This window comes from Muntiacus reevesi, chromosome 22 (genome assembly GCF_963930625.1).
Source record: "Muntiacus reevesi chromosome 22, mMunRee1.1, whole genome shotgun sequence".
NCBI lineage: Eukaryota > Metazoa > Chordata > Mammalia > Artiodactyla > Cervidae > Muntiacus > Muntiacus reevesi.
In genome coordinates, this window is record NC_089270.1 from 37508532 (window position 1) to 37535141 (window position 26610).

The 26610-nt window shown below is 35.2% G+C and overlaps 1 protein-coding gene across 5 annotated transcripts in view; it reads right to left on the reverse strand.

Annotated features, from left to right (window-relative positions):
* Window positions 1-26610, reverse strand: part of ADGRL3 (adhesion G protein-coupled receptor L3) — a 938528-nt gene that overhangs the window by 319618 nt on the left and 592300 nt on the right. For all 5 annotated transcript variants that reach the window (XM_065913896.1, XM_065913892.1, XM_065913894.1 and 2 more), the window contains one exon: window positions 3016-3816. In XM_065913896.1, the coding sequence (XP_065769968.1) occupies window positions 3016-3816 (801 nt within the window). The remainder of the gene's footprint in view (window positions 1-3015; window positions 3817-26610) is intronic.

Sequence of the window (26610 nt, forward strand, 5' to 3'; positions counted from 1 at the left end):
CTCATATTGATGCATAAAATGTACATATTCTTATTCTCTACTTTTTCTTTCTACCTCTCCACTGTAGTAACATATCAAAGTTCTAGCTTTTTAATTTGAGCATTCATACATGAAAATTGGTCATTTTTCTTGTGATTACATATACAAGTTTAATACAGCTGAAGTCTCACTTTTTGGAAAACAGAAGCAATTTCACTGTCATTTAAAAAGAATGAAAACTGAATTTCCTGGATTAAGTTAGTGATTTGTTTCAAAAGCTGAGCTTTTTCATTTCTCAGTATTTGCCACTTTAATAATATCCTTTTAACAAATACGATAACTATTACAAGTGGGCAAGATGGCTCATAATCTAACTTCTATAAGCAAACACAATAAGTATTAAGCAAGTGGTATAAGTTTCCTATGTCCATGATTACAATGAATTATCATGCATAGGGATACATGTATGGGATAAAAATATAATTTTATTAATGTATGCCAGAAATATTTTTGACAAGTCTCTGAATACATGGGCTATAGTATTATCTTTAAGGATAATTTACAAAAAGTAAGTTAAGAATTTGCTTCAGTCCACTGAGTCAAAATCTGGAATGCTAATTAATTTAAACTTATCTATTAGTCTAAAAAATAAAGCATGATTTTACCAATAAATAAAAATAAGGTATATCACTGCCCTTATTTCACTAACATTAAAAGATGACTATGTTACTATGCATCATTTTTCCTAAGGCAATTAGAAATTACTTTGGTTACAATTAAAAGTCAAAAAAGGCTAAGAACCACTCAACAATAGAGTTTCCACTGGCAAAATACTCAAGAATATCACAGATCTGAAAGAACTGTCTTCCCAGAATATTTCAGATGCTTAGTTTTTTAACTGAAATTAGGTTTCAGTTAAGGTTTCAGTTAAGGTTTAAGAAACCTTACCTGTACAGAGGTTAGCTAGGTCTAGGAGATTTTTCAGGACTAATAATGAGAAGTTACTTTTGCTGCTATTGAATATTATGGTTTTTCTTCTATGAAAAGCAATTCAACATATATCAACATGCTGGCCATGGAAAGAACAGCTCTCATTCTTGTAGAAGCTTCTCAGTCATTAGAGAAAATGCCACCCAATTTGACATTCTATCATAGTGAGAAATAGAAAGGCATTCATTCATGCTTTCGTCCATTCATTCACTCAGCAAAGAATTACTGAGTCTTTATTATCTTTATGCTATATATTACACCAGGATCTAAGAAGGCAGAAATAATGTTCAGGTGAAAAATAATAAAAAGATAAGTAAAGCAAGATTACTAGCTACATGGCACTTAGACTCTAATTGTATAAGATGATATGTATATAATGAAGTAAGTTAGTAAAGCAAAATGACATGCTAGTAAAAGCATGGTAAAAACAATGCAGAAAATAAGAAATAATAACTTGTAAGAATGGGGAAAAAATGAACTTTGAATTGCTATGTCACTATCAAAATTCAGACACTTATATCTTAATTTTCCATTATATTTTATCAGAAGGAACAGTATTATCACTGTTTCCATTAATTCAAGGAAATGGATGGGGAAACAATGAAAACAGTGAGAAACTTTATTTTTGGGGGGCTCCAAAATCACTGCAGATGGTGACTACAGTCATGAAATTAAAGGATGCTTGCTCCTTGGAAGAAAAGCTATGACCAACATAGACAGCATATTAAAAAGCAGAGACATTACTTTGCCAACAAATGTCCATCTAGTCAAAGTTATGGTTTTTCCAGTAGCCATGTATGGATGTGAGAGTTGGACTACAAAGAAAGCTGAGCACCGAAGAACTGATGGTTTTGAACTGTGGTGTTGGAGAAGACTCTTGAGAGTCTCTTAGACTGCAAGGAGATCAAACCAGTCTGTCCTAAAGGAAATCAGTTCTGACTATTCATTGGAAGGACTGATGTTGAAGCTGAAACTCCAATACTTTGGCCACCTGATGTGAAGAACTGACTCATAGTAAAAGGCCCTGATGCTGGGAAAGATTGAAGGCAGGAGCAGAAGGGGATGACAGAGGATGAGATGGTTGGATGCCATTACTGACTCAATGGAAATGAGTTTGAGCAAGCTCTGAGAGCTGGTGATGGTCAGGGAAGCCTGGCATGCTGCAATCCATGGGGTCGCAAAGAGTCAGACACACTGAGAGACTGAACTAAACTGAACAATAAAATTATTATCTAAAATAATTTAACTTCTAAACTCTGATAGATCTGCTCAGTTACGCAACTAAAAATGTAAAAGATGGATCAATTCATGACTATCTTCAAACAATATTAAAAGTAATCAATATTTCCTAGAGAAGAAAAAGATACTTTTAAAGAAAGGTAGTTGTAAAAAAAAATAAATAAATAAAATAAAGAAAGGGAGTTGAAATGTCCTTTTTTTTTTTTTTAGCTGAGCTTTGTACTGTTTTTTCTTTTACAATTGAGATCTATTCTTTTATCTGTATCAGTTATGACCATTTTTCTGTATATATCAATTAGATACACTTATACATATGAACAAACTGACAATATTCCCAGTAGGGGTGGTCATATATGATGCACTCAGTGAGTTGAGTATGTTGGTATAGGGCTCCTAAAGAATTATATCAAGCCAACCCTTTGGCATTTTCAAGTAGAGGGCACTTTGTAGGGCATGTCACAATTAATTAGGTGGGATGGCATTCTATTTTTGCAAAGGTTTTGTATAGTTCACTACACACACAGACACACAAACTAACTAGCTGATAATGAAAATGCCCTTCAAAGAAGGGATGAAAGTTGGAGACTAGCTGCACAAAGGAGGAAGAGTTGGATTCTCGTGCCTATAATTTTTTTTTCTACAGTGATTAACAGCAACATTTTTTAGCTAAAAAGAAAATGAAGAACTTTCAAAACATAGGCCAGAAGAAAAACCAGGAGAAAAAAGTCTAATCAAAATATACAATAAACTTACTAAGTTCAAGCTGTAAATAGTTCCCTTTAAAGTACCATCAAAAGTCAAACTTACCTGATCTACTATCCAAAGGTCCAAAATCCAAAGAATATTTCACGACGTGATAGTTATTCCATACATAAAGAAGGTTGTCCCTGGGGTTGTAATCCACAGCTGCTATGTACTGGTATGAATTGGGAAAGGGTACATCCACCAAACTGTCCTTACTTTGGTCAGTGTTGTAAATGTAGTCAATCTTATTTCCCGTGGCCTCATTGTCATCATCCTCATAGACAGATTTGACCACATACAGAATTCCACATATCATGAATGCATTGGAAGCTGACCTTTTATCATATGCAGTATCCCACGTCCCTTCAATCCGTAGGGTGTAAGGGTTCAATTGACTAATGACAATTTTACCATTGTTTTGTTCTGTTGCATAGATTACCCATAGCCCATTCTCGTCCACTGCCAAGTCTATGTCAGATTTGCCTCCCCAACGGTAAGGGGAGGTATCATGGTAATTGGCATTTGCTATGATAGCTTCTCCACTCTTTATCCTAGTCCGCAAATCAAACTTCACTATGTTCCTGGTGCGCTCTTTATTGAAGAACAAAGCTCCATCATACACTACAAATCCCGTGCCATCCACCCTGTGAGGGAGCTTGTAGGTGGTAGTTGGCCTTCCAGCAATGAAGTCATCCTTGGATGAGTACTCAGTCAAGGTATCAGTTCTGTAGGGGGTCCAGGGCATATAATAAATCTTGTCAGAAGCCTGCAGAGGGTCTTTGCACCATGCCCCAGACTGGTGGTCGGATTCAAACAAATGTTCACTCTGGTACACTCCTTTTAGTAGTCCAGGACAAAGAAAAACTGTCAATTGGGAAAGAGTCAAAATAATAAATATATTAATTTACATATTTTGTCATATGTTCTTACTTTTAACCAACTGGAATTCAACTCTAATAAGAAATACCCACCACCACTTAATTATTTTGCTGTATTCTTCGGAGAACGTATTTTTCCACATTAAATTTTGACATTTCTTTAGAATCATTCTGATTTGATTTGCTGATGAAATTTGGCCTTTTCATGAGTGGCTGTGCTTTTCTTTGCATTTTACCTTTGCAAGAGTGTTGCAATAACTTTGGATATGCTATCTATATAGACATGACTTATGCCTGTGTATTCTATAAACATATAACAAATATAAACATTTACATGTGATGGTTTCATATATCTTATTTGAAAGCTTTTTAAAAATATTGTTTTCGCTCTGATGCTAGTAACTACTCTATACTTATCATTAAGAAGCAAATGAAAATACAATAGTAATTAAAATACATAATAAGGGAAAAGAAAAACTTTGTGATACAGGCCACTGAATCTTACAGGATAAAAGCCCTTAAATCTGCTACAGCACACACAGAGCATGCAACTCACACGATTAAAAATGAGTGATGGATGGATACTGGAAGGAAAAAGAGAAAGGAAGAAAAAGAAAGGAAAGAAGAAATAAGGGGAGAAGAAAAGGTGAAAAGTTACAGAGAAGAACCCAAGATCTAGATTTTAATCAGTTAAAAATGTCCTGTTAAATACAGTAGAATTGGAACTTAAAAACATGTACCTTTTACTGTTACATGAGAAGAACATTAAAAAAACAAGATTACTTGCTACAATATTTTGCTGCTCATACTTCAGACTGAAAATGGGCAGGAATTGTCTGATTCATTTTATTTTTAATACGATTCAGTAGCACATCATGTGAGTGGTGGTAAGGAAAGCTTGACTGATTCATCTGTAACAATGGGGCTAAAAAGCAATGTTTCCCAAAAGGAGGTCCTTGAAATACCTATTTATATGGTTCAGATATATAATACACAGGAAAAAAAAAAACAACCCACAAAAACAGGGATTCCTAGCCACACATGCTTAAGAAATATCTAATTAAAATAATATCAGGATTCTAAGTGCTGAGATATATTAGTGACTCTTCAAGGCAGAAGAGGGGAGTGTGAGCAAATTTCCATAAATTAATTTGATCACAGAACCCTTTCTACAGAGCCTGATGGGATGTAATTTTCTCTTGAACCTGCTATGGGAAACACTGCTCCAATATTTTTGCAGAGCAAACACATTGAAAAATAATCATTCAGTCCACTGTTATGTTTGAAATGATTAGAAGTATATTGGGAAGAGAAATTAGGAAATCACAAGAAATTTGGAGGTTGACCCGTATTTTAATGATTAAAGTATTATTCTCTTGATATTAGTGATTAGCTCTTTAACAGCAATTTTAAACCTACATCGAAGAGAAAATCTAAGATGAAACTCAACTAGGGTTTGCAGGTTATTAAAAATACAAGTACATTGTTAAAATGTCCAGAGTTTCAATTTTTGGAAAATGAGACATTTAGGGGGAAATTTAACTGTCAAAATCTTCCATAGCAAGGATAGAGGGCCATCATCAAATTATACTTAATAATAAAATTCACTATTGGAAGAATTTTTCAGGACTCTAATATAATGTCTGGGCTTCCCAGGTGATGCTGGTGGTAAAGAACCCACCAACCAATGTGGGAAACATAAGAGACTCAGGTTCGATCCCTGGGTCAGGAAGATCCCCTGGAGGAGGAAATGGCAACTCATTCCATCTTCTTGCCTGGAGAATCTCATGGACAGAGGAGCCTGGCGGGCTACAGTCCACAGTGTCACAAAGAGTCGGACACGACTGAAGTGACTTAGCACACACACAATATGATGTCGATATTTATAAAGGATGGATAGGTATTATTGTCAAAATTGTATATAAACTTTATGTTAGTTAATAATCAGCCCTTGCTTACAAAAGCAATTTATGTTAATGTATTTCAGAAAACCATCTCCCCTTTTCCCTTAATAGTTAAAAATCAGAAGAACAGGGAATCGCTCCAGAGCTAAGGAAAATCATCTAGTATAGAAAATAAAAACAAATCTGAAGCAGTCATTATGCATCAGAATCTACTGGATTTCTAACTACTCATTTAAAAATAAAGAGGAATAAAATGCATGGTTGAAAGCTTTACAGTATTAAACTGTTTTAGGATGAAAATAATCAAACCGGCACTAGTCAGTACAACAGATTAAAGTGAAGTTGAGCAGCAGAAGTAGTAAATAAATTTTCAGAAAATAGATAAAAATTAATAACAATTATTTTAACTAGATGTTAAACTGTTAAATAACTTAGCCTATAAATAGTATATAATTTATGAAAGGTATTTAATTACCTTTTTGTTCCACTTCTATTGGAGAGAGAGAAGTAAAGAGAGAAAGGAGAAAAGAGAATAGATTAATGGTACGATATTGGCCAAGCACTTTTTATTCACCTCTTGCAAACTGAAAGTAAATAATTTATTGCACTCAAACTTGATTTATTGAACATTATGTTTTTCTTAAAAGAACCCATCCCTCTATAAAATTATTTTTTAAGAAACAACCACATTATAAGCTTAAAAATACAGTACAAGCTTGAAAAAAAAATAAGGCAAAAGTTAATCAAGCTAAGATTGAATTAACATATCATTCAAAACTATAGACACAGGAAATACAATACTCATAATAATAACACAAGGATTTTCTATTTGAAAGACAGGTTGGTGATTATACACAGAAAGCTTTCAGATAGTTTGGATTGTCTCATTTATTAATTAGTGTTTATACCACAAGTTAGCAAAATAGTCTTGCTTTTTACCCATCTCAAGAATTGATCTCTTTGGAAGGAACTACTTTGTAACTCATTTCTTAGGACCTAATATTTTCTATAGATAATGAGAAATGTACATTGTGAGGTGACCCATTAACAGGAATTGCTGTCATCCTGAATAAATATATTTAGAATCCTTACTGAAGAAGCTTTTCTTCCTCCCACTCATCAATATTTTATATTACTGTGGAAAAATACTATCTTCAGGAAAATATATATCCAAAGGTTGATACAAATAATGAGCCACCTGCTCTGGGCTTTTCTGAAATTCTAAAGCAAGTCTTTCAACAAACTCTTATAAGAATAAATTGAGATTCTCAAACACATTATGGTTATGTATCTTTCAAATTAGATTCCATTATTATTTTAAGGTATCAATTATTACAAGTAGAGGAAAATTCTGGGAAACTGTAACATATTCATGAAACTCATCAAGCGACATCTTCTTTTTCTAATTAATATTGGTCTCATTAGGGAGACTTTGCCGAGATCACAACAAGGAAACAAACAAACAAACAAAAGAATCAATGGGGGAAAAAACAGGGAAAGACTCAAGAAAGAATGGGCTCACAATACAGACATTAAAAAGAAAAAATAATAGGTTCCAAGTGATATAAATCTAAGATAATTTCAGTGGAAGGGATAAACTGAGCTACTATGTACAATAAATAAATCTCTAGGAAAATTTTAAAACAAAGGAGAAATTTTTTTTTGATATTTACTTCCAGGTAAGATTTTGTGATTTGACCTAAGCTCATGCCTTCAATTACCAGCAAAATCACACTCATTTCTTTCCTTGACTTTTTAGAAAGCTCAAAATCACATGTGTTAGAAGACAAAAAGGGTATATATGAAAACTTATGTTTAGGAAGTTGTAAATGGGGTTATCCTTTTTAAGATATGTCTTTAATTTACAAATCTTATTTTTAACAGTATTTTTAGGACTTTTTAAAAAACTCTATGATACTCATATTATCTTTTACTTATCATCATCATTAATTATACCTATATCAAGTAAATGTAGTATTTGTTGGACTGTGTACTTCAATATAGCTCACTTAACTACTTTACCTAAGAGATGAACTTCTTGCTATGATTAGATTAGTAACACACCTGCGCTCAGACTGACAACTAGAAGAAATGGAAGTAAGAGCTTTAAAAATTAATCAATAGTCTCGAAAGTTTGTACTGGAGGCTCATTTCACAATGAAAGTGGAGGCTGAGAGTGGGGTCTTACACTGAAGATAACATTTGTTAAGGACTATTTACCAGGGGATTAATAGAACTAATTTCGTTCTTTGAAATAGTTCTAGGTATATATACTTTGGATTATACATGAAGCTGTTTATATTACACAACGTAAAATGTACAATCATGCAACTTTAGTTTTATTCCATATAAAATTCATCTTATTTTTGTGTGCAATTACCCTAACTTCTTGGTGATTGGTATTTCTCTCTCCAACAAATGCTTAATGAGCAAGGTGGCTATGTGGCAAAAAGTATTAATAAGGTATTTATTACAATTTATAACTACTACCTTAAAATTTAATGGAGATTTTTATTTTTCAAATAAATTTTACTTTTATTTTCTCAACAGTCATTAGGTAAAGTTTAACTTCTAATTCTCTGGTTCTGGTTTAATTTGAAGAAACTGTCATAAATTGTAGCCCAAGTAAAGTGTGCCTCTGGCACTGCTTGTGACTTAAAATTAAGATTTATTAGGCAATTCTATTTCAGGGAAAATTATTATGGTGTTGCTTATGTCATGACTGGCTGTACCTCATTCATCATTTACTTGCCATTTCTAAGACTAAAGTAAAACAATCCGATAATTTAAGTTGAAATAAGTACATACAAATCATATTCCCATAACAAAAACTAGTATGGCAAACATAATTTGTCACTGAAAAGCTAAGTAATATTTAGGATTCTCCAGTTACTGTTCATCATCTAATTCTGATTCTAGATGCTTCCCTCACCTGAGAAATATATGCAAACAAACTGCCTGCATATAAAAACCATGCTTACCCCTGAATCTTTCACAAGCTCACAATGCCTGGCACGTAATGTATATCCAGTGAACAACTGCTGAATTAATAAACAATCCACATAGAGATAATTAATTCTGTTTTGTAGATATTTAAAGCATGTGATAAGAAGAAAAAAAGGGCAAAGAAGAATCTGGATTTGCTATATAGAATCACACATGGGATGCATATCTGTATGATGTCTTTGAAAATTTTAAAGGATGAGGAAGAAAGTAAAATTTATAAGCAATTTGCGTCTTCAACTCATTAAATGTAAAACCAGAGGAAAAAAGAAAAAAAAAAAAAGCATGGTCTTGAGGTTATAATGGCAAGAGAAATTTGTCACTACAAAGGAGTCTATGACAATCTAGAAACACAAGTGGAAAATACTCGCTTTCTTCTCTCTGTTATGGGATCATGAATAAATGAATTGTATGATGACAACCCTGCTAGGTCTTCTTCAGGACCTCTTGTCTGTTACTCTGATCCAATATCCTAAATTCTGACATTTTAACTGTTGCTGTTCATTTCCAAACCTCCTTGGAAGTAGTTTCTCTACTTTTCTGCCTTCAATTTTAATACCCAAACTACTTAATTAATTCATGCAACCTCCATAAATATGTTTATATATTGCCTTTAAGTGCTTTTCTTGTTGTCCTTTGTCAAACTTAATGTCACAAGCTACATCCTGTAGAGGGCAAATTAGCTACAGGGCAAATTCAAATTAAGGGTAACCCCATTCTGAATAAAAGGAAGAAATAGAAAGAAAAAAGACTAGCAGATTTCCCCTTCATTCAACAGCAATTCATAAAATATAATACAGTCATGTTATTGCTTAGAAAAAATAAGATGTTATTAGTTCTATATTAGTTCTGTTCACATCTGTACCATATGCAATATTTGGGATTGTGTTCTTTAATTAGAAAACGTATGGATGAGAGAGCATATGCATGCATTGCCAACTTTTTTCAAATAGTGTTACAAATTATAGAGAAATAAAATTGTCGCATGCCAAAAATTGTTAGAACTAAATTGCCATAACTGAGAACTATGAAATTGTATTTAATGTTAATGTAGCTGAAAATTTCTTTTCTCTGCAAGTCATACAACCCATTTTCTATCTAAAATTTAAACATTCTAAATGAGCAGAATGTTATGCAATAATGCATATAATCTAATATAGAGAAGTGACATTTATGAAGAGAATAAGATAGTTATAAAATATTAAACAATTATAAACAAATATTTTCATTATTGAAATGTAGTAGTATTTTGAAACAATCTCTTTTCTTGGTTACATTTGGCTTAGATTATTAAAATTCATTTGGGTACACTTTTCACCGGACAGCAAAAACAACTCAGCAAAAACAAGACCGGGAGCTGACTGTGGCTCAGATCATGAACTCCTTCTTGCCAAATTCAAACTTAAATTGAAGAAAGTGGAGAAAACCACTAGACCATTCAGGTATGGCCTAAATCAAATCCCTTACGATTATACAGTGGAAGTGAGAAATAGATTTAAGGGACTAGATCTGATAGACAAAGAGCCTGATGAACTATGGACAGAGGTTCGTGACACTGTATAGGAGACAGGGATCAAGACCATCCCCAAGAAAAAGAAATGTAAAAAAGGAAAATGGCTGTCTGAGGAGGCCTTACAAATAGTGGTGAAAAGAAGAGAAGCAAAAAGCAAAGGAGAAAAGGAAAGATATTCCCATTTGAATGTAGCGTTCCAAAGAATAGCAAGGAGAGATAAGAAAGCCTTCCTCAGTGAACAGTGCAAAGAAATAGAGGAAAACAATAGAATGGAAAAGACTAAGACATATCTTCAAGAAAATTAGATATACCAAGGGAACATTTCATGCAAACATGAGTTCGATAAAGGATAGACATGGTATGGACCTAACAGAAGCAGAGGATATTAAGAACAGGTGGCTAGAATACAGAGAAGAACTATACAAAAAAGATCTTCACGAACTAGATAATCACGATGGTGTGATCACTCACCTAGAGCCAGACCTCCTGTAGTATGAAGTCAAGTGGGCCTTAGGAAGTATCACTACGAACAAACTAGTGGAGGTGATGGAATTCCAGTTGAGCTATTTCAAATCCTGAAAGATGATGCTATGAAAGTGCTGCACTCAATAAGCCAGCAAATTTGGAAAACTCAGCAGTGGCCACGGGACTGGAAAAGGTCAGTTTTCTATTCCAATCCCAAAGAAAGGCAATGCCAAAGAATGCTCAAACTAAACTACCACACAACTGCACTCACCTCACACGCTAGTAAAGTAATGCTCAAAATTCTCCAAGCCAGGCTTCAGCAATACGTAAACCGTGAACTTCCAGATAGTCAAGCTGGATTTAGAAAAGGCAGAGGAACCAGAGATCAAATTGCCAACATTCGCTGGATCGTCAAAAAGCAAGAGAGTTCCAGAAAAACATCTATTTCTGCTTTATTGACTTTGGCAAAGCCTTTGACTGTGTGGGTCACAATGACCTGCCTCTTGAGAAACCTGTATGCAGGTCAGGAAGCAACAGTTAGAACTGGACATGGAACAACAGACTGGTTCCAAATAGGAAAAGGAGTACATCAAGGCTGTATATTGCCACCGTGCTTATTTAACTTATATGCAGAGTACATCATGAGAAATGCTGGGCTGGAGGAAGCACAAGCTGGAATCAAGATTGCCAGGAGAAATATCAATAACCTCAGCTATGCAGATGACACCACCTTTATGGCAGAAAGTGAAGAAGAACTAAAGAGCCTCTTGATGAAAGTGAAAGAGGAGAGTGGAAAAGTTGGCTTAAAGCTCAACATTCAGAAAACTAAGATCATGGCATCCGGTCCCATCACTTCATGGTAAATAGATGGGGAAACAGTGGAAGCAGTGTCAGCTTTATTTTCTTGGGCTCCAAAATCACTGCAGGTGGTGATTGCAGCCATGAAATTAAAAGATGCTTACTTCTTGGAAGGAAAGTTATGACCAACCTAGATAGCATACTAAAAAGCAGAGACATTACTTTGTCAACAAAGGTCCATCTAGTCAAGGCTATGGTTTTTCCAGTGGTCATGTATGGATGTGAGAGTTGGACTTTAAAGAAAGCTGAGCACAGAAGAATTGATGCTTTTGAACTGTGGTGTTGGAGAAGACTCTTGAGAGTCCCTTGGACTACAAGGAGATCCAACCAGTCCATCCTAAAGGAGATCAGTCCTGGGTGTTCATTGGAAGGACTGATTTTAAAGCTGAACTGCAATACTTTGGCCACCTGATGCGAAGGGCTGACTCACTGGAAAAGACCCTGATGCTGGGAAAGTTTGAAGGCAGAGGAGAAGGGGTTTACAGAGGATGAGATGGTTGGATCCTCAATGGACATGGGTTTGGGTAGACTCTGGGAATTGGTGATGGAGAGGGAAGCCTGGCATGCTGCAGTCCATGAGGTCACAAAGAGTCGGACACGACTGAGCCATCAAACTGAAGTTAACAAAATATTTTGATATGAATCACTTGCTTTTATTCTTTAAATGACAGTGTGACATAGTCCTGCTGATACTGCTGCTGCATCACTTCAGTCGTGTCCGACTCTGTGTGACCCCATAGAAGGCAGCCCACCAGGCTTCTCCGTCCCTAGGGTTCTCCAGACAAGAACACTGGAGTGGGTTGCCATCTCCTTCTCCAATGCATGAAAGTGAAGTGTGAAAATGAAGTCGCTCAATCGTGTCCGACTCTTACTGACCTCATGGACCGCAGCCTATCAGGCTCCTCTGTCCATGGGGTTTTTCAGGGAAGAGTACTCGAGTGGGATGCCATTGCCTTCTCTGGTGACATGGTCCTAGTTACTATCATATCAGACACAAAAGTCAACCAAAACTTCAAAGGTTTAAAAGCTTAACCAAGGTCAACATTGGTAGGTGGCAGAGTCCTAGTACTTGTCTAATACATACTGGTTCTCACAACATTTAAACTTAATGAAACACTATTGCGTTGTTGCTCTCCATTTCCTTTCTGCCATCAAAGCCAAGCAGGGGTGTAGAGGAGATAAATAACACAAATAGAATCTCCCTAAGGGCAGGCACTGTGTCTGCTATAAAAGCCAATGTTTATCAAGCATGTTAATCAAACCAGTCAATCCTAAAAGAAATCAACCCTGAATATTCATTGGAAGGACTGATGATAAAGTTGAAGCCCCAATACTTTGGCCACTTGATGCGAAGTGCTGACTCTTTGGAAAAGAATCTGATCCTGGGAAAGATTGAAGGCAAGAAGAGGAGGGGATGAGATGGTTGGATGGCATTGCCAAGTCAATGGACATGAGTTTGAGCAAACTCCAGGAAATAGCAGGCCTGGCATGCTGCAGCCCATGGGATTGCAAAGAGTCAGACATAACTGAAGAACAATTAAGCATGTACCACATGCCAATATTGCATATATGCTAATTGAATCATCTCACAACAAACTTATGAGGTAGATATTCTCATTATCTTAATTTTTCAAGTGACAAAACAGGAACAAAGATATATGGCTCTTTTATCAAGTAGTAGTAGAATTCAAATTCAAAACCAAGTTGTGGTCTTATTCATCACTGCATCTTCAATACCCAGCACACAGAAAGAGCTCAATTAATATTTCTCCCACCACCATGCAATGATGAATTGTACTGTGGTATTTTCAAAGGAAGGAACCAAATGTCATAGTTTCCAGTGATATCAGGCTTCAGAATGGTGATGTAATGTATCTCTCTGGAGAAGATAAAATAATAGAAAAAAAAATGGCTTCCTCATTTCTTGGCCAAGGAAACAAGATATTTCTTATCACCAGAAACAAACCGGTGCTGAGTAACTTGTGTCCTATTAATTATTATTCTGAAGCAGAGAAAATTCTCTCGTCATGCATTTCACATCCACCAAGAAAATACAAAAGCACTTCAGTAAACAGAAATAAAAAGATCTGTGATGTTCATTAATTTTTGGTATACTGCGTATCAAAAATTCTGACAGACATCTGTCTCTTTCCATAAATAAATTGCTTATACTTTTTTTTAAAAAGAAAGACAAGGGTAATCTCTGTAGCTCAGCATCTAAATTATGTTTTTAAATGATACCCATGCACCAGTGAATAAAAGTGCTGCTCAATCAGCTTGTATTACAATGGCTTTATATAATGTGTTTCCTAAACTATCACCTCCTAATGAATTTCATCCTGGAGTATGTAGACTGAAAATATCAATAATTCATAAAATCCCTTCACTAGCCATATTATAATGTAAGCACTTAAATACATTATCTGTAGATGCCACAGAAACCGAGACTGTCTTTAAATTTGTATTAACTCTCTATTCCATTGATGGATCTGTAAAATCCTTCAAACAGTTAATTTAGATGTTTTCAATAATATGGTGCTACTGGGTGACTCTTTCATGACTCTGTTGGTAATAACTTCTAGTAAAAAATAATAATTTTCAAAGTTATTATTGGTAACAGTAAAGTCAACATCACATTTGGTTCATCAAGGATATACCCTTATCATAATGATTTGTCACACTGTGTAACAACCATGTGGCATTTAGAGTTGTTAAAAAAGGTAGAGTCCCCTCAGAATGTCTTCGACTATATATCCATATTTATATATTAGATCCACTAAAAGTATCTGCTAAGTGCAAGGCCCTCAGAGATGTGAATACAGAAATAAGTAATAACAATCAAAATTCCTAACAATTAACTGAACATGTACTATGTGAATAATTATTCAGAAGATCATTTAATTGAATCCTCAAAAAGATGAACTTGGTTGTACTTTTATGAACATGTTACAAAGGAGGTACTGATTTCTGCCTTAGGGAAGCTTACAATCCAATAACTGGTGATTTTCAAAATACTTTTTTAGCAATGATGTTCTTTCTAAATGTCTTCAAAAGAACTAATATAGAAAGATAAAGTAAAAAAGAAGAGAAGTGAACAGCAGAGAAAGGGGGAACTGTTGCGAGAGACTGGAGTTATAAACACAAGGCATCACAGTCTGACTGCGATCAAATTTCCTATGAAAAATGTCATCCATTTGCTCTTGAGAAAGATATTTCTGATTGATGCCTGTTACTAGGTTCTATGGCTCCCGCTCTGTATATTTAAAAATAAAATATATTTCAAAGTGAATCTAAACCTAACCTCAGACAGTTAGTAAATACCTTACAATGAATTCTCTTTGGGTTCTACAGCTGAAAGTTTTTGTTTTTTTTTTTATGATTTTCTAGTCCCAGTAAAAATTTTATAAATTAGAAAAAGGAAGCCAGAGAATTAATATATCAGTCTCAACTCAGTTTACTTTTTAGCTCAACAGCATTAAAATAAATTAATAAGAAAAGTGATTTTCTTTTTGAGTCATGTAACATTATGCATTGTAAGGGCAAACATGGCTATACTAATCTTCAGTTCAGTTCAGTTGCTCAGTCATGTCTGACTGTTTGTGACACCATGGACTGAAGCATGCTCAGCCTCCCTGTCCACCACCAAGTCCTAGAGCTTGCTCAAACTCAAATCCATCGAGTCGGTGATGTCATCTAACCATCTCATCCTCTGTCTTCCCCTTCACTTCCTGCCTTCAATCTTTCCCAGCATCACGGTCTTTTCCAATGAATCAGTTCTTAGCATCAGGTGGCAAAATGTACTGGAGTTTCAGTTTCAGCATCAGTCCTTCCAAGGAATATTCAGGACTGATTTCCTTTAGGACTGACTGGTTAGATCTTCTTGCAGTTCAAGGAACTCTCAATCGTCTTCTCCAACATCACAGTTCAAAAGCATCAATTTTTTGGCACTCAGCTTTCTTTATAGTCCAACTCTCACATCCATACATGACTACTGAACAAACCAGAGCTTTGATTAGATGGACATTTGTAGACAATGCAATGTCTTTGCTTTTAAATATGCTGTCTAAGTTGGTCATAGCTTTTCTTCCAAGAAGCAAACATCTTTTAATTTCAAGGCTGCAGTCACCATCTGCAGTGACTTTGGAGCCCAAGAAAATAAAGTCTGTCACTGTTTCCCTTGTTTTTCTATCTATTTTCCATGGTGTGATGGGACTGGATGCCACCATCTTTGTTTTTTGAATGCTGAGTTTTAAGCCAGGTTTTTCACTCTCCTCTTTCACTTTCATCAAGAGGCTCTTTAGTTCATCTTCACTTTCTGCCATAAGAGTGGTGTCATCTCTATATCTGAGGTACCTGATATTTCTCCTAGCTTCATCCAGTCCAGCAATCTGCATGATGTACTCTGCACAGAAGTTAAATAAGAAGGGTAACAATATACAGCCTTGATCTACTCCTTCCCCAATTTGGAACCAGTCCATTGTTCTATGTCTGGTTCTAACTGTTCCTTCCTGACCTGCATACAGATTTCCCAGGAGGCAGGTAAGGTGGTGTAGTATGCCCATACTATGGAAAATTTGAGAATTTTCCAGAGTTTGTTGTGATCCACATGTTCAAAGGCCTTGGCATCGTCAATAAAGCAGAAGTAGAAGTTTTTCTGGAACTCTCTTGCTTTTCTGATGATTCAACAATGTTGACAATTTGATCTCTGGTTCCTCTGCCTTTTCTAAATCCAACTTGAATATCTGGAAATTCTTAGTTCACGTATTGTTGAAGCCTGTCTTGGAGAATTTTGAGCATTACTTTGCTAGCATGTGAGATCAGTGCAATTGTGTGATAATTTGAGCTTCCTTTGGCATTGCCTTTCTTTGGGATTGGAATGAAAACTGACCTTTTCCAGTCCTGTGGCTGCTGCTGAGTTTTCCAAATTTGCTGGTATATTGAGTGAGGCACTTTCACAGTATCATCTTTTAGGATTTGATATAGCTCAGCTGGAATTCCATCACCTCCACTATCTTTGTTCATAGTGATGCTTCCTAAGGCCCAATTGACTTCACACTACAGGAGGTCTGACCTAGGTGAGTGATCACACCATAGTGGTTATCTGGGTCATGAAGGTTTTTTTGTATAGTTCTGTGTATTCTTGCCACCTCTTCTTAATATCTTCTGCTTCTGTTAAGTCCATACCATTTCTGTCCTTTATTGTGTCCATCTTTGCATGAGATGTTCCCTTGGTATCTCTAATTTTCTTGAAGACATCCCTAGTCTTTTCCATTCTATTGTTTTCCTCTGTTTCTTTGTGTTGATCACCGAGGAAGGCTTTCTAATCTCTCCTTGCTATTCTTTGGAACTTTGCATTCAAATGGGTGTATCTTTCCTTTCCTCCTTTGCCTTTCTCTTTTGTTCTTTTCTCAGCTATTTGTAAGGCCTCCTCAGTCAACCATTTTGCTTTTTTGCATTTCTTTTTTGGGGGCATGGTCTTGATCACTGCTTCCTATACAATGTCACAAACCTCCATCCATAGTTCTTCAGGAACTCTATCAGATCTAGTCCCTTGAATCTATTTGTCATAATCTTATTGATGCAAAAAAAAAAAAAAAAGCTGAAGGAAGTCAAATTATTTTACTTTTGTCTAAATATTATTCTTTCAGTTTTCACTGGCATTCTTAAGATCTTGTGACTTATTCTTGGAATTGAAAATTTGTATAATCACTTGGTGCAAGGGAATAAGACAACAAAACTCACAATGACATTCAATAAGGAAAAAAGAAAATAACATTTTGAGAAATAGCTTAGAGATCTGAAGAGCTGCTACATAATCGTTACTTGGTATGACTCTTCCAAATATCCCAACCTAACTGGACTAGATTCAGTAGCCAAAGAGCAGAAAACATTTTGTATTTGGGAATAGCATGGTTAATAAGAACAAGATTAATAACAACATTATGAAAGTATAAGTATAAATAAAAACAAAGTTAGATCCAGAATTAATTAGTAGAAAATATACACCAAAAATGTCCTATTCATTCTTGAAAAGTAGATTTAAGATCCTTACAAATTTAGGTTTTGGAATTTGATAAAGTTAACATGCTAATAATACCAATTCATCTGAACAAATTTCAGGTCTTTAGTTTCATTGCTATAAACTTCCAAAAATGTATTCTTTATGATATTATTCTCATTTTGTGTTTTACTATTTTGTCACAGTATTTTTTTTTAATCATTTTCCTTCATATACTTCACACCTATATTTATCTTTCAATATACTTCACACCTATATTTATTTTTCAACTTTTACTCACTCTGTAGCCCCTACCCAGAATGCCTCACATGATATATCTCAGTTAAGTCAAACTCTGTGTCCTAGGTTATTCCTTCATAAGCACTGTTGATAATTATTTTCTCGGTCCGTATTGAGTATGTGTATAATTCCAACAGAGTTTATGAAGAATGGTATTCTGTAATGTCCCAGTCCAATGGTTGGCAAACTTTTTAGAAGCAGCCAGTTAGCGATTTAGGTTTTCTGAGCCACCTGTAAGCTTTGTCACACACTTGTTGTCTTCGTCCCTTTTTTATGAAACAACTGTTTAAAAATGTAAAAGATATTCTTAGCTCATGGGCCAGTATGTAGACAACCCACTGGATATTTATCCCTTGGCCACAGTTTGCTAATATCTATTCTATTTAATTTCACATATACTGTCTCATTTACTATCCTCCTGGCTCTTGGTATTTTAACCTTCTATCCTTCTTCTGGAAGCACAGTTGACCCTTAAACAATGTGAGTTTGAACTATGCAAGACGATTTATACACAGATACATTTCAATAGTAAATATTCTGGTACTCCATGGTCCATGGTTGGCTGAATCAGTGGATACAGAGGCAAACCATAAGTTATACTCAGATTCATCCCCAAGTTATTCAAGGATCAACTGTACTTAAAAGTTCTTGAAGGACTAAAACGTTGCATCACTCACTCAGGGACTATAAGGGTCTATCTTAATGTCTTGTTATAACTGCTGGTCAAAAAATGCTGGCACTGATACACTTTTAAAATCACAGGCAAATAGTTCCAAATATGAACTTGATATGCTTTATTTGATGACGTGCACAAAAGAGAAGGGGCAAACCTTACAGACAGCAAAGTACTTCTGGGTAAACAGACAAAACCCCCCTTAGATACTACTTATTATCTTTCTATGATAGAGTCCATTGTAACTCTCACTATCTACCAACTGATTGTACATGGCAAAATGTTTCTTCTACAATCAATTACTAAGAAACATTTTGTAATTTCTGTGGAATTTCTCCTTAATGATATTGAAACAAATGATTTTTTAATTTTTAAAACATTTAATACTTACCCTATATCAGGCTATTTGTTGAATACTTTATCTAGATTATTTTATTTAATCCTCACCACAACCCTGATGAGAATGTTGTCAGTGTTATACAGGTGAGTTCAGAGTTCACATAATTAGCAGTTGGTAGAGCTGCTATTTGAACTTCTGGGCTTGCACTCTTAACCTCTTGCTATGCTATCCAGCAAACAAGAAGGTAATGATGATGAAAATAATGAGGATAACTAATATCATCTGTGGGCTTACTAATTACTAGATGATCTATTGTTTAAAATAATTTACATATACTATTCATATAATAGATAGCATCACTAACTCAACGGACATGAATTTAAGCAAAGTCCAGAGTCACTGCAGGACAGAGGAGTTTAGCTTGCTGCAGTCCATGGTGTCGTAAAGAGTCAGACACAACTTAGCGACTGAACAACGCCAACAATTCACACAATAGTCACATTACCATTGTAAAATGGCAGCATTATTATTTCAGTATTCAAAGATGAAGATAAGGTAAATTAATAGCAAGGAGCAGACTCAGGATCCAATGCCAGGCCTCTGACACAAGAAACTAATCAGTATCTTTCAAGAGCAAGCTATTGTTGAATAAATCCATCAATTGAGGAATAGTATCTCAGTTATCCCTATTACTTTCTAAAATGCCAGTAGTGCTTTATCCACTAAATTATACTTGCCAGGTATAAAAAAATGATTTCCTGCCTGCAAGAAAAACATGTGATTTCAACAACAATAACCAAAACCTTTGAAAGGTTAGTATTAATAACTAACAATAACTTAACTTGAACAAAAGCATTTTACTGATTTCACTAAAGAATCTCTTCTCAAAGCTGCCTATTTGAGATCTCTTTTGCGACAAGAGCCTGTCTTTTTACATGCATTTTAGGACAGTGTCACATCCCAGACTCACAAGGCACATGCAGGTCACCTGTAAAGACAGGAGCCAGCTTCTGACCCAAATCAATGATGTCAGACAGAATTGGAAGAAATGCAGAGGTAGAATAATTAAGGATACCATAATAAAGGTGATATACATAAAACTATCTCGTACTTTTTTTTCCTACTAGAAAGAAAATGTTGTATTAATTATGCATCCTAGAGTAAACTGTAGACATAGGATACTTCTAACAGGAGAAGTTTCTTTACTCTTCATTCTGTTTCTTTATTCCTCAGTGTCCATCATAGCATGTCTATGACAATTTAGCAGCAAGATTTCATTTTAGTCTAGTCAAACAGCTAATTGTATACTGAAAAGTTCCTACTTTTTTCTCACTCATAGGTGAGAGCATTCATAATGGACTTTAGCTCTGCAATGTTATATTTGACATAAGAAGTATTCTTAGGTCATATTCTTATGCTCTTAATAACCGGAACATAGTCTTCCTTCTTTTCCTTGTCATATTATGTTCTTCCTTTGAGAGACAATAACATAAGAAATTAATCTTCCTTAAAAGATGTGTTGCAAATTAGCCAGGTGAAAGTTGCGAGAGGAAATAATAAGCGGGCAGCTCTTCAAATGGATATACTGTTTACAACACCCAAAGTATAGACATTAAATTTAAAATAAATATGTACAACATAAAGTGTGTTATCCCAATCTTTATAATACTCAGCCAACATCTGTTCAGTAATTCACTAAATGTACTCTTTAGTTTGTTTTAGTAAAATATGTCAAATTAAATGAAATCCAAGTTTCAGAGAATAAAATAAATAATCACTCTATTTTTTACTCTAGTGAACACTGGCAAGATGCTTTACAGTTGACTTTATTTAACTTGACTCTAGTTGTTTGTCTGTTAGTTAATTTTGCCTTAAAAGCTATCTATAGAAGGATTATAAAATACAAATTTCCTAGTTAGAGCATTCAGGAAGGAACTATCAACAATATAACATTATTATGTATAATTTTCTCATTTTTTAATTTAAAAACCTCCGATAAACAAACACAAAGTTAAAAAAAAATGCTAACTTTTTTTTTTTCTTTTTTTTTTTTTTTTAATTTATTTTTTTATTTTTCAGTGGGTTTTGTCATACATTGATATGAATCAGCCATAGAGCTACACGAATTCCCCATCCCGGTCTCCCATCCCACCTCCCTCTCCACCCGAAAAATGCTAACTTGTAAACTGACAATGGGCTTCATGTTGGATCAGAGTGTAAAGAATCTGCCTGCAATGCAGGAGACCGCTGCAATGCAGTTCAATCCAGGCTGGCAGGATCTTTTGGAGAAGGGTATGGCAACCCACTCCAGTATTCTTGCCTGAAGAATTCTTGCCTGAAGAAATTCCAGGGACCGAGGAGCCTGACCGGCTACAGTTCACGAGACCGCAATGAGTTCGACAAGACTTGGCAACTAACACTTTCACTTTCCCCCCACCACAAACTCACTATAGATAGTAATTATTTAAATTTTTAATTTCGTGTTTACAGGTATAACATAAAAATGTTATTGAATCTACCACAGAAGGTGATTAAAAAATACTAAAGACCAAAAATAAATTTCAAATAGAAACTATATATTTTCTCAGAAGCATCCATATTATGACATTCTCTATTAATCTACTAGAAAGTTAATTGTATATATTCAAGGTCCCTCTTTCATTTTATTCATTGCTCTGTCCTAGCTCCTAGAATAGTGCCTAGAATATAGAAGCCACTCGATAAATATTCTGAATTTGTTAAATCAATACAGAGGGTCTCGATCTATGATGCTCTTGAATAGCTGGTAAAACTTAACTCAAATCACCAACGATAAGATGAAAGGAAAAAAAAATTAACTGATATATGTAGATTGTGTAATTGCTACAGTGAAGTAAATATTTTCTACATATAATGCTTAATTAATAAACCCATTTGATATTTTAGATTACTATTTAATTACTTAGAAAAAGAAAAAAACACTTCATTTTAAAATACTGAACACTGAAAACAAAGTCATTTACATTTTTTGACATTTTAAAACATGGCAATAACTGCATAATTTGAAACAAGAAGCATTTATAGTAACAACAGTTAACAGTTACTGAATGTGTACTATGTAGAAACCCCTATTATTAAGTCATTTAATTATCAAAACAACTCATTAAAGTACGCATGAAAGTGAAAAAGTGTTAATCACTCAATTTGGTCCAACTCTTTGCAACCCCATGGATTGCAGTCTGCCAGGCTCTTGTGTCCAAGGATTCTCCAGGCAAGAATACTGGAATGGGTAACCATTCACCTCTCCAGGGGATCTTCCTGACCCAGGGATTGAACCCTGGTCTCCTGCATTGCAGGCAGATTCTTTTACTGTCTGAGTCACCCACCCGATACAATCAGTATTTTACAGATGAAGTAGAAAGTTTACAAATGAAGGAGGAATTATTTGCTTAAGGCCACAAATTTACTGAGAAAAAGAGCTAGAATTTGAAAGAAGACAATCTGACTCCAAAAGCTTATTCTCATCAGATGGTTCTACATGATCTCCTGAGAATTACTTATCAGTTTATACTGACTAAAGTTTCTTGCTCAGAAAATAAAGTAACACAACAGTTTGATGCCCATTTTAAAAGTTAATAAATTTGAAAAACAGATTCAAAACTATGATATTTTGAATGAATTCTCAAGTTGTGAATGTTGGCTGATTTACCACTTATATGAAAATTATGTGACCTACAGAATTTGGTATCCACTTTCAAATGAATAACATGTATATTTGGAAAGAGAGTGTGAGGTTTCTTAGATTCCTCAAGTTGATATTTTCTACTATCAAACAATAGCATCTCAACTCACCAGTCTTCTCTTAACATCAGTTCATTTGTTATGCATGGATTCATTAGAAAACAGTGAGGATCTAAGTTTTACTGTGCCTAAAAACTTTAGGGGAGAGATTTGTGATGCAAAATTATAACTCCTTAGCAGCAAAAGTGAAAGCCAAATGCTGAAACTATGAAAAGAAGAACAGAGTGCAAAATTCTAGTGTGCAGCAGAGTTATGAAAATGAATTTTCCTTCTTTTTTTTTCTTCTTTTTCAAATCAACTAATTTCTACGCCACTGTAAAAAATATTATCTTAATTTCATGTCGAAGTTTAGTTTATGCATTTGGAGAATGCACCAGTCTTTTATGAATCTTCTCTCTCAGACTGGTAAACTATACATTGTCTATTGAATTCAGGGCCATTAAATTCTCGCAAAGTCGTTCCTGCACTATATACATTATTGGTCCTGTCTCTGAACAGGGCCTTCTTTCTGCTTTACAACTAATGTAACATCTCTCCATGGCATCAATAGATTAAAACATTCGCTACCAGAAAAAGCATGTGAAAATAGAGCAAGCTCCTTTTCCTACAAGATAACTCTATAAATCTCTCTAGCTTGCTGATGTTCACTTTAATTTAAAATCAGTAAATATTTATCTTGCGAACTTCAAGAAGGCACAGAGATAGGTTATTTTCCCTTTTTTTGTGGTCCCTGACAGAATGCTACTTTGTTAATGTTTAATAAGACTAGATATATATTTCTGATATATACTTGGGGATATTTATAAAAGGGAAAATGAGGAGTATATTAAGACTTTAAAAGATTCAATCTATTGTTTCTTGAGCCATACAACTCTTTAGTATAGAAAGAGGCAAGAGAGCTTAACTGACTGAATTTTATAATGTTAAAGTGAAGTCACTCAGTCGTGTCTGACTCTTTGTGACTCCATGGACTGTAGCCCACCAGGTTTCTCCATCCATGGGGTTTTCCAGGCAAGAATACTAGAGTGGGGTGCCATTTCCTTCTCCAGGGGATCTTCCCCACCCAGGGATCGAACCCAGGTCTCCTGCATTGAAGGCAGACGCTTTATCCTCTGAGCCACCAGGGAAGCCCCAGTTTGATGCTTTTCTTAAATTGACTATAACAATGGCTTATTGACAAACTTAGATTATTTCCATAAAAATAAATAAAAGCAAATTTAGTTCAATATTCTTAAACTGATAATTGGGGGATTAAACAAAATGTTGGAAATAGTACTTTGCCTAAAAATACAGAGGAAAACATTTTTTACTTTGAAGGTAGACTCTTTGATCTGTTAGTCCCTTCCCTCCCATAGAAGATGGTTTTGGATAAGCTTACATAATCAATTCCCTAGAGCCATTCTGGGCAATTGGTCAAGCATGCCACAGTCAGAATACATGCTCACAGATAATAAAACCTGCTCTCTCCCAGTTCTATGTGGCAATCATCTTATCTTTGATTATGACAATATTGATGTTTACTAAATCAGAACATGCCCACAGCTGTAATGTAACTATACTGTGTTTTTTACATACCTAGCATAAGTACAAAATATCTCTCAGTAGATAAATGCCAGAATTTTTATTATGATAAATTTGATTTTACTTTTGAAAAGCTGTGTGTAAATTAAGGTCTTGCTTTCATTTTTATATACTATTTTCTTGCACACAAACTTGCCTTTTACATAAGAAAAAGCAAGTTGGTTATAGGGTCCCTCTCTCTCAAGCTATCTCTTTTGAAATGAAACACAATGATTCTCTTATAGCTGTGCCCATGCACACACCATTGGAGAAGGCAATGGAAGCCCACTCCAGTATTCTTGCCTGGAGAATCCCATGGATGGAGGAGCCTGGAGGGCTGCAGTCCATGGGGTCACAAGAGAGTCAGACACGACTTAGCAACTAAACAACAATGCACATAAAACTTATCATTTAATACTGCCTTTCCCATTCTCCAACACATTTATCTAAGATTAGTTGAAATCCCACCTCTTCTGTGAGGTTTTCAACAACTTCCTATGTGAACCACAGCTTTTAGGAAAGCCTCCTTTTGAAAAATAAGCCTTAGGAAGAAGATTTCGCAGAAATTGTTCACTTTGGGAGATCTAGAGTAAGACACCACTTCAATTTGTATGTTAACAAGAAATTCAGTATTCAGTAGAATAACAGAGGAGCATTGGTCAACTGTTTCAAACATGTAAATCTTATTATTTCATCAGCAAGACTATAGCTGCTTTCGAAGAAGGTATATAATATGGTAAATGTTAAAAGAGGGAGTGAGATGATTAATGTTTTGCAAATCAAATTTACACAGAAGGCTATGACATATTTTTATAACAATTAATAATTACATAATGGTTGGTAAATACTTACTGACAGATGATGCCTACAAATGTTTTGAGTTATTCAAACATAATAAATCCAAGCAATCTTAAGTGGTATGGTATCTTAATTTGGGATCTCTGAAAAGTAGAGCCTGAGACAAGAACTTTGATGTAGGTAGTTTACTCAGGGGGTGATCCCAGGAAAGTAGTTTGAAGGAATGAGGAGAGATAAACTGAAAAGGAAGAAAAGTCACACTGCGCATTATTGTTGGAATTGCCACTTTTGGCAAAGAAAGCCAAATTCTGTCCAGATCTCTGAGATATTTCTGTGAGTAGTATAAATCCGAGGTAATGATACACAGGCCCTTCTCCCCAGCAGTTGAGGACAATCTTTACAAGATGAACTCCCCTGCATCCAAGTGAACGGCCGAGTGCCAATCATAGAAGCTTGCAGACTTGGGGAAAGTCTTATGGCAGAATATTACAAGACAAACAGAAGGCACAGAAGGTGAGGATGAGGTAACTGAGGCAGGCCTGAGTGCTCACAAAATTGTTTACTTTGGGTCTGGGTAAAATTTTGGCGGCCCTGGGGGCTCAGACGGTAAAGAATCTGCCTGCAATGCAGAATTCTGGGATTGACCCTCTGCCAGGAAGATCCCCAGGCATCTGCTAAGTGCCTGTGTGTGTGTGTGTGTGTGTGTGTGTGTGTGTGTGTGTGTGTGTGTGTGTGTGTGAGAATACTGGAGTGGGTAGCTGTACCCTTCTCAGGGGATCGTTCCAACTCAGGGATCCAACCCAGGTCTCTCTTATTGCAGGTGGATTATTTACTGTCTGAGCCACCAGGATGTGTGTATGCATGTACATAAACAAAAACAGTACCTAAACCTTAATCTTTAACTTCATTAACTTATAATCCTGAGTTTCAAATTTATTTAGTAGTCCCTTCAACTTGGGATATAGGAAAAGACGATAGCTACTCATATGCCTTTTTACATAGCAGTTTATCTTCACTCCTCCCAACCACCACAAAAAAAATCTTTGCTACTATAATATTTCTACTTTTGTAACATCCTTTCTGGTCACATGCGGCTAAGAGTGAAAAGTCCAGAAAAGAAGTGTAGTTGGAGGTCTAAAATTTACACATTCCACAGAACCTCTGCAGCAGACATAGAAAGAGGAAAAACAGAACTTTGTGGCTGATTCTGTCTGTTCTCGTGTGAATTCTGGGAATATATAAAGAGAAAGATAAATCACCTAGATCACATATTCTCACTTCACAAGCAGCTAGGACCCAGTGGACAAGGAGAGATTCAACAGATGTAATCATTCTTTTCTGCTACTTTTTATGATAACATTCATTTAAATTTAGCCTTTTGATAGTCCTTCCTATTTTCTAAAGAGAAAACGTGTTTAGATAGACCTTCATCATAAGAAACTATTAAAATACTACCTATATAAAAACCATCATTCATTTTTGCGTGTCTTACTTCTTGGTCTTTTAAAATATAGCATGTGAAGTTATTTTAATAAATCACGTACAGCTCAGGATGATTAAAGGAACCTAAAATTCTTGAATAAAGAAT